We start from the raw sequence: 8,841 nt of genomic DNA on the forward strand, positions 1-8,841 counted from the left end.
CTTGGTTTTTTGGCCTGATTGGAGGGATAAGAGGTCCACATCCTCGACAGCTCCGGCAGTAGACCGCTTCTCTCTTTCTCTCCTCCTTCTTTGGTTCCTTCTCTTCTTCTTTCCTCCTCCACAGATCTCTTTGCTTTTCTCTCTTCGCCCTTTCCTTTTGTCTTCCAACAGGCTGTAAGTTGTTGACATTGGGCTGCTGATCGTGTAAAGCCATGTCACCCGCGGGATCATCATCATGGAAACCACTATCCGCTTTAGTGGCCTTTGGTCTCAGGATACGCTCCCAAACCCTCAGAAGGTGTTCGCAGTGGACGGGGTTTTCCGGGTATAACTCGTCCAGTGCTGCTTGCACCTCTTCAAGAGAAGGTCTGCTATTCCCAAAGGCCATGAAGGCATGGTCAAAGCGGAAAAAGTCTGACAAACTGTGAATCTCTCGTCCCATAGGGCTAAAAAGGCGCCTTATTCGGGAGTTGTTCCAACATGGAAAGCCAAGCGCTTCAGAAACGTCTGCCATCAGCTGCTCAAACGTCTGCACCGCACGGCGGTTCAACAGCAGTGAGATCTTACGCACGCTGTCATTTCCACACGCCCGCACTACTGTCACGATTCGTGGACGCACCGGGCTTGATTCTGCGTGTCTGGAATGGTAGCCGCTCGCTCTGGGGACTCCTGGTTCCTCCCAATGAAACACAGGGCTTTCTGAAGACCCAAATTCAGTCGGGGGCCTTCTGGGTCTGGATCTGTGCAGGTAAGATTGAAGAGGTTGCCGAGGGGCAGCGTTTGGGCATTTTGGCAGTTTAATCCTTTGATCTGGAACATATAAAAACAGATAAGGATATATGAGAGGATTGTTAGGATGAACAGAAGGAGCTTAATCAGGCACAGAAAGAGCTTTCTCGGTTGAAGCTATTGTAAAAGGATAGTGGTCAATCAGAATTTGTGCGTATTTAAGTTTGCACTCTTGATAGCCTCAAAGGTTTGTATTTATAATATGAATCACATGTCTCTTAATTCCTTAAAGTCGCCATGAAATAAAAATAAAAGATTGTGGGGTTTTTTCTGCTTTTGTGGCGTACATCGCCTTGAAATGATCCTGAAATTAGAAAAAATGTAGGGTGGTGCATGGCTTCATTCTTCAGGAACTGATTGGGTTGTTGCGTTGTTAAAAAAAATGAGGGAAGACTGACGAATGGACAAACTCAGAGAAAAACGAGTCCTGCCCTAATAGCCCTGCCCTAAAGGGCTGATAGCCCCGCCCCTAAAGGTCTAATAGCCCTGCCCTAAAGGACTGATAGCGCCGCCCCAAATGACTGATAGCCCCGCCACTAAAGGACTAATAGTTCTGCCCTAAATCACTGATAGTCCTACCCCTAAAGGCCTGATAGCCCCGCCCTTAATCACTAATAGCCCCGCCCTAAAGGACTGATAGCACCACCCCAAATTACTGATTGTCCCTCCCCTAAATCACTAATAGCTCCACCCTAAATCAATTAATAGTCAGGCCCCTAAGAGACTGATAGCCCTGCCTTAAAGGACTGATAGCGCTGCCCCAAATGACCGATAGTCCCGCCCCTAAAGGAATAATAGTTCTGCCCTAAATCACTGATAGTCCCACCCTTAAAGGACTGATAGCCCCGCCCTAATGGACTGATCGCGCCGCCCCAAATGACTGATAGTCCCGCCCCTAAAGGAATAATAGTTCTGCCCTAAATCACTGATAGTCCCACCCTTAAAGGCCTGATAGCCCCGCCCTAATGGACTGATCGCGCCGCCCCAAATGACTGATAGTCCCGCCCCTAAAGGAATAATAGTTCTGCCCTAAATCACTGATAGTCCCACCCTTAAAGGCCTGATAGCCCAACCCTACTGGACTGATCGCGCTGCCCCACATGACTATAATCCCACCCCTAAAGGACTAAAAGTTCTGCCCTAATCACTGATAGTCCCACCCTTAAAGGCCTGATAGCCCCGCCCTAAAGGACTCATAGTGCCGCCCCAAATGACTGACAGTCCTGCCCCTAAAAGACTAATATCTCTGTCCTAAATCACTGATAGTCCCACCCCTAAAGGACTGATAGCCCCACCCTAAAGTAATTCCATGTGACAGGAGTGAAGAAAAGTCATTTCGAGGTGGAGGGAAGGTTGTGGTGTTTGATTAAAGTTTATGAGGTCAAATGAATTACTATATATTAAAGAACTACAATATACATCTATAAATAGGAAGAGTACATTCTGATTTTATGGCGACTTTAAACACCGCTGATTGGCCTCCACATTTAAAGTAGTCAGAATCCACTGACAGCCTAAAAACACTGGAGATTTAGACTGAATTCTGCACACCCACAATATCCTCATCATAAACAAAACGTAGACACAATGTAAAAAATGATGGTTTCGCACTCGGTTCACACCTGGCTGTGCACCTGAAATGCCAGAAAGCTCCCATGAGAGTCACTGTCCAGTGTAGTTTCATTGGTTTAGAATTTTATGAGATTGCAATGAAGTAAAGTGAAGTGAGTTGAATTTTTGTAGCGATATAATGAAAATGAAAGCACTCTCTAGGTTAGGTTATGTTATGTAGGTTGTTTTATATGTTTATGTATAGTTATTTAGTAACTTTACTCATCACTGTGGGGAATTTTTGTTTCAGTGATGTTTCAAGATGCAGTTTTCACAAGGGAAAGGGAAAGTTAAAAGTTCATTCCACTTTGGCAACCCCTGATAAATCAGGGACTAAGCTGAAGGATAGTGAGTGAGTGAGGGATTGATTTTGATAGGGCAGTGAGTGCATCTGTATAAAATAATAAACCAATCACAAGTATTCATAAATACAGCAGAGAAAATGTGCAAATTATATAAACGGTATTTTACTGTTATCTGTGAGTTTATCAGTATCAGGCACAAATTGAATAATCAAATGTAAAACAACACTGTATAGTCGTCAATGTGTATATATACATTTAACTTTTACTACATTATTATTATTATTATTATTATTATTTTTCATTCATTCATTTTCTTTTCGGCTTAGTCCCTTTATTAATCTGGGGTCGCCACAGCAGAATGAACCGCCAACTTATCCAGCATATATGTATGCCCTTCCGGCTGCAACCCAACACCGGGAAACACCCATATCTAAATCACCTGTACCGCGTGTCTTTGGACTGTGGGGGAAACCGGAGCACCTGGAGGTAACCCACGCCAATACGGGGAGAACATGCAAACTCCACACAGAAATGCCTACTTGAACCAGCGACCTTCTTGCTGTGAGGCGATTGTGCTACCCACTGCGCCACCTTGCTGCCTATTATTATTATTTTATTTTTTTTATATTGTTAAACTTGTTGCCCAGGGACAACAGATTCATTAGCTTCAAGAGTCCACACTTAGCTGATGATTGATAATAGAAGCTTGTTTGGCATGCTGTCCTGGGAGAGAGCCCTGAGCTTATGAGATCCTCGAGCCCTGGGCTCCCTCCCGTTTGCAGTGCGAGAGGGGAGTTTGAGCTCAGGTAGATCTCGATGAACTCCCCCGGCTAAATTCTAGCTAAGTGACGAATGTGGATGGGGAAGCTTCAAGACGAAGATATTGAGACAAGAAAACTGGTTACTTATAGTGAGTTATTAACAAGCGGCAACCTCCCGCTCTCCCTCGGGAAGCCAATACGGAAGTAACTGAAACTGCAATTCATCAAAATTCCGCTAGTCCTGGCTCCATAATAGAGCAAATTGCAATTGAGCCCACTGTTAGAATGGCCAACTTTACAGCGAGAGATTTTCTCGCTGGTCGCCGTCACTTCACCTCAGCTGAATCCGGCAGATTAGCCACTGATCTCGGCATATTCATTATATTTTTGTTTTGTTTTATGTGGCTTTACACAGTCAGTTGCCTTTTGGACTTATTTCTTACAATTATCAGATGAGATGGGATGCTGTGTGCACTTAATTGTGCTCACATTTTTCTTTAGACCCGTAAAGCACTCCAGAATATGACAGATTGATTAGCTGAATTCTCTAGAACAGTCATTTGAAGCGTTATCATACAGTGCTGTGATGCTGGATTTCATCAATAGTCTTGCATTTACTAACACAGACTATATCTGAAGTGTTTGGAAGTAATTCGTGTTTTCCTCCTGTAGAAAAACATCATAAGAACAATGTTTAGTGGCTCAATGTAGTACTACAGTGTTTTTAAAAATCTAAACACTTTATTGATGTAGTGTACAGCCAAGCACATGTGGTCAGAACACAAACGAGTCGCAGATAATGAAGTATTAAGCGTTTCTCCCAAAGTAAAGTCTGTCTGCCAGGTCTAAGCAAAGTGCCAGCAGGTGTCTGTAGCTCCGCTCACTCTCTGCCTCTTTGCCCTTGTTTGGTATCCCGCCGTGGGTGCAATGACGCGTGAACAAAATGGCGACGGTTGGCCGCGCCTACTTGTACAGTAGCTTCATTTGCGCTCTTCAGAAACCTATGGGTGACATCACGGATACTACGTCCATATATTTTACAGTCTATGGTTAATAATCATCTTATTGGATAATCGATCATGATCTGATGCTGGAACATCTGAGAACGATCATAAGCACATGATCCTCTCGAAATTAGTTTATAAATAAACTTCACTTCATAGCTAACTCTGGCACAAACTGTCTCATTGTACATGTTGTACATTGTCCCTGTGTATATGTATGTATGTATGTATGTATGTATGTATGTATGTATGTATGTATGTATGTATGTATGTATGTATGTAAGTATGTATTTATAACAAACAAACAATCAAATAAAATAAATAAGTTCAATTAATAGATTTGAAGTTACAAACATTATAATGTTTTTGTGGCTGAATGCTTTAAACTGGCTTGAAATGTTCACACATTTTTTAGGCCTTAAAACACATGCAAATAATAAACTTTTTGGTAACTTTATGGTTTAAACTTTACACAATGTTTTCAACTCCTGGTCAACTATAACAACATTGCAGGAAAAAATATCTAAAACATAATCACAAGTGTTTTCCGTTTATTAATGGTTTTATTATGGGAGTTTATCTCTACTTTGTTGAATTTTGATGTTGAAAATTCAACTCTGCAGTTTAACAATGTGACTTTTATTGGTATTTTAGTAGTTTGGGACAAGATACTGTTTAAGAAATAATATACGGAGAATTAAGTCTGCAAAATAACATAATTAAAGTACCAACAGTTTGTTGTAAGGCTTTTGTACCATCATTTACAACACAAACACAGTCAAAACATTACTTCAAACTATTAAAAATGTCAACAAGAGACACTTTTCAACATCAAAACCTTTTGAAGACCAATAATTATTTGATGTTAGTAGAGCAAGGTGTCCAAAGACATGCTGTGTTCATCAAGAGCACATGTAGCACACAAAACTGCACGATCAGATTTTGTAAACCAAAAAAAAAAAGAGAAAAGCTTCTACAAGATGAATTAAAGAGGAAGTGTGCCACATAAATAATTAAGAGCAGGTGTGTATTGAGGAGCAATGCCGAGACATGCAGATTCTCAAATTGCACCTCATGCTCCAGGGGTAACGGAAAAGGATCAAATCTGATCGTGCCGGATCACTTTACTCTGGACGCAGCTTTCTTTCTTTCTTTACTTTCTTTCTTTCCTACTTTCCATGCATTTTCTTAACGCGTCTTTAAGTGGACATACTGTAATAAATTGACTTAACTTGTCTGCTTACATTTTTTTTTGTCTTGTTTCTAGTCCAAATATCTAAAAATTCTTAAATCAACAAGCGATTTCTTCAAGCAAAACATATATTTTCTTGTTTTTGTTAATAATCATTCTAAATTAAGTGAGTTTTTTCATTAAAATAAGCAGATATTCTAACAATGGAGGAAGCAAAATATATGAAAAGGTAAAAATGTCAAGATTATTGTCAAGATTATTTTGCTAATTTTATCTAAAAACCACTAAATTTTGGTATATTATTTCTTAAAACAAGACAATATTTTTTGCTTGTCCAGAAAATATGTTGTGATTTTAAGAATTTTAGATATCTGGACTAGAAACAAGATAACATCTAGGTAAGAAAAGCATTTTTTTGCAGTGAAAGCAGTCAAAATTGAGAATGTTACAGGGCAATGTCATTGTAAAACTGACTATGCATTTTATTTCAGCCTAATTATTGTTCAACTGTATCTTTAAATGGGATTTCTGCAATGTAGCTAGAAGTCAGAATTATTAGCCCTCCTGTTTATTTTTTCCCCAATTTCTGTTTAATGGAGAGAAGGTTTTCTTTCAAAATATTTCAAATTATAATAGTTTTAATAACTCATTTCTAATAACTGATTTATTTTATCTTTGTCATGATGACAGTAAATAATATTAGACTAGATATTTTTCAAGACACTTCTATACAGCTTAAAGTGACATTTAAAGGCTTAACTAGGTTAATTAGGTTAACTAGACAGGTTAGGGTAATTAGTTCTGTAGACTATTGAAATAAATAGAGTTTAATGGGGCTAATAATTTTGATCTTAAAATAGTGTTTAAAAAATTAAAAACTGTTTTTATTCTAGCTAAAATGAAACAAATAAGATTTTCTCCAGAAGAAAAAATATTATCAGACATACTGTGAAAATTTCCTTGCTCTGTTAAACATCATTTGGGAAATATTTAAAAAAGCAACAAAAAAAAAAATTCAAAGGAGGCTAAAAATTCTGACTTCAACTGTATGTCACTGTTTTAATTTGTTCTGTGATTAATATATTTAATGCTTAAAGCAATAGTTCAAACAAAAAAAATGTCATCATTTACTCATTCTTTACTTCTCACAAACCTGTTTGAGTTTCTTCTGTTGAACTCATTCATATATTCATTCATTCATTTACTTTCTTTTCGGCTTAGTTCCTTTATTAATCAGGGGTCGCCACAGCGGAATGAACCTCCAACTTATCCAGCATATGTTTTACACAGCAAATGCCCTTCTAGGTGCAACCCATCACTGGGAAACATCCATGCACTCTCATTAAAACACATACACCACTGACAATTTAGCTTACCCAATTCCCCTATACCGCATGTGTTTGGACTGTGGGGGAAACCGGAGCACCCGGAGGAAACCCACGCCAACATGGGGAGAACATGCAAACTCCACACAGAAATACCAACTGACCCAGCTGAGGCTCGAACCAGCGACCTTCTTGCTGTGAGGCAACAACAGTGCTACCCACTGGGCCACTGTGCCGCCTCTGTTGAACTCAAACAAAGATATTTTGTAAAATGTTGGAAACCCGTAACCATTGATTTCCATATTATTTGTTTTTCCTTTTGAAGTCAATGGTTAAAGGTTTCAACATACTTGACTCTGAAGAAACAAATAAGACTCAAAATTGAGTAAATACATTTAAGTTTTTGGTTATCTAAGTAAAAATAGGATGATTTTGAAATATAAAAATGTTGGAAACCTGTAACTATTGATTTCCACAGTATTTTAATAGAATTTACTATTCTACAATTAGTTTTATTTATTATTAATTTTAAAATAATTTATTTTGTGTTTAGCAGAAAAAAGGGAACTAACGAGAAAAATGAGACCTGAGAGTATTTTCACTTTTGAGTGAACTAACCCTTTAATCTTAAAATATAATGACATTTAAATATTAAAATAAAGTTGATTATAATAATAGCATAATGTTTAGTTCGCTTATAGTCATAATTATGATGCATTTAATGGCACACAATTAACTTTAATCTTCTAATATCTCTCGATCCTGCGAGTGTGGACTAGTTAACTGACCTGGTTAAACCTTCACAGATACTGACCCATTTATTTGCATGCATTTATTTATTAATTAATGATCTGAACGCACCTGCGAGTCCCCATCTGGGTCTCGGTGGCTCTCGCCCCGGTCGCTGGTTCCACACTGGCGTCATTCTGTTCCGTTTCTCGGCATTTCATCGGGATTTGTGCAGAAATGATCAATGCAAGAGTTTGATTGACTGCTCATAGTATCCTGTAGAGCTGTCCAGAGGGTTTACGAAATAATTGAAAAGTCTGCAAGCATGATCAAATCAACGCTCACCTCAGAAAGAAAAAAAAACTTGTCCTTGAAGAATCGTGAAAGTTTAAAAACAGCATTGAAAGTTTTAAATGGGGCAGAGAATATTCAATCAGCGTCTGTCAGACTTGCGGTAACGGGGAGATATCGTGAAGCCGCATCTTTTGGAAAAGCTACGAGCGCGTTACCGGATACTCCGCATCCTGCTGCTGGAGCGTCTCCCCGGTAACACAGAGAGCTGACACACACACACACACACACACACACACACACACACACACACACACACACACACACACACACACACACACACACACACACACACACACACACACACACACACACACACACACACACACACACACGCAGACAAACTCGCGCGAGCGCACACACGCAAGGTTTGTTTGACTATATTAACGAGGAGGACATCCCACACCCGTCCACTGTTTGAAAGAGGCTTGAGAGCAATACTACGAAAAAAAGTGACTTCAGCTAAACATTAGAATATGTGGCATTTTCTTTTTTTTTATGAAAAATAGCCTTGATCTATTTATAGGCTATAATAAAAATGAAATTGAGATGTAAACATCACATAAAAGCTGAATAAATTAGCTTCCCATTGACGAATACTTTGTTAGGACAATATTTGGCTGAGATATTAAAAAAAAAAATTGAATCTGGGGGTTCATAAAAAATAAAACATAACCTACTGAGAAAATCTCCTTTAAAATTCTGTTCATCTTTATTTCTATAGCGCTTTTATTGTGTAAAGCAGCTTAACACAGGAAGTTCTAGTGTATAAAA

General features: G+C 38.9%; 1 protein-coding gene across 1 annotated transcript in view; it reads right to left on the reverse strand.

The window, feature by feature from the left end:
- The window catches only part of dclk3 (doublecortin-like kinase 3), a 14,610-nt gene extending 6,444 nt beyond the window's left edge, over positions 1–8,166 (reverse strand). Inside the window, exons 1-2 of the mRNA XM_056480117.1 lie at positions 7,849–8,166; positions 1–810 (exon numbers count right to left, since the gene is read on the reverse strand). The exon at positions 1–810 is cut by the window's left edge and continues 542 nt beyond it. Of these exons, the coding sequence (XP_056336092.1) occupies positions 1–810; positions 7,849–7,912 (874 nt within the window). The 5' untranslated portion in view covers positions 7,913–8,166. The remainder of the gene's footprint in view (positions 811–7,848) is intronic.
- Positions 8,167–8,841: the final 675 nt, after the last annotated feature.

This window comes from Danio aesculapii, chromosome 19 (genome assembly GCF_903798145.1).
Source record: "Danio aesculapii chromosome 19, fDanAes4.1, whole genome shotgun sequence".
NCBI lineage: Eukaryota > Metazoa > Chordata > Actinopteri > Cypriniformes > Danionidae > Danio > Danio aesculapii.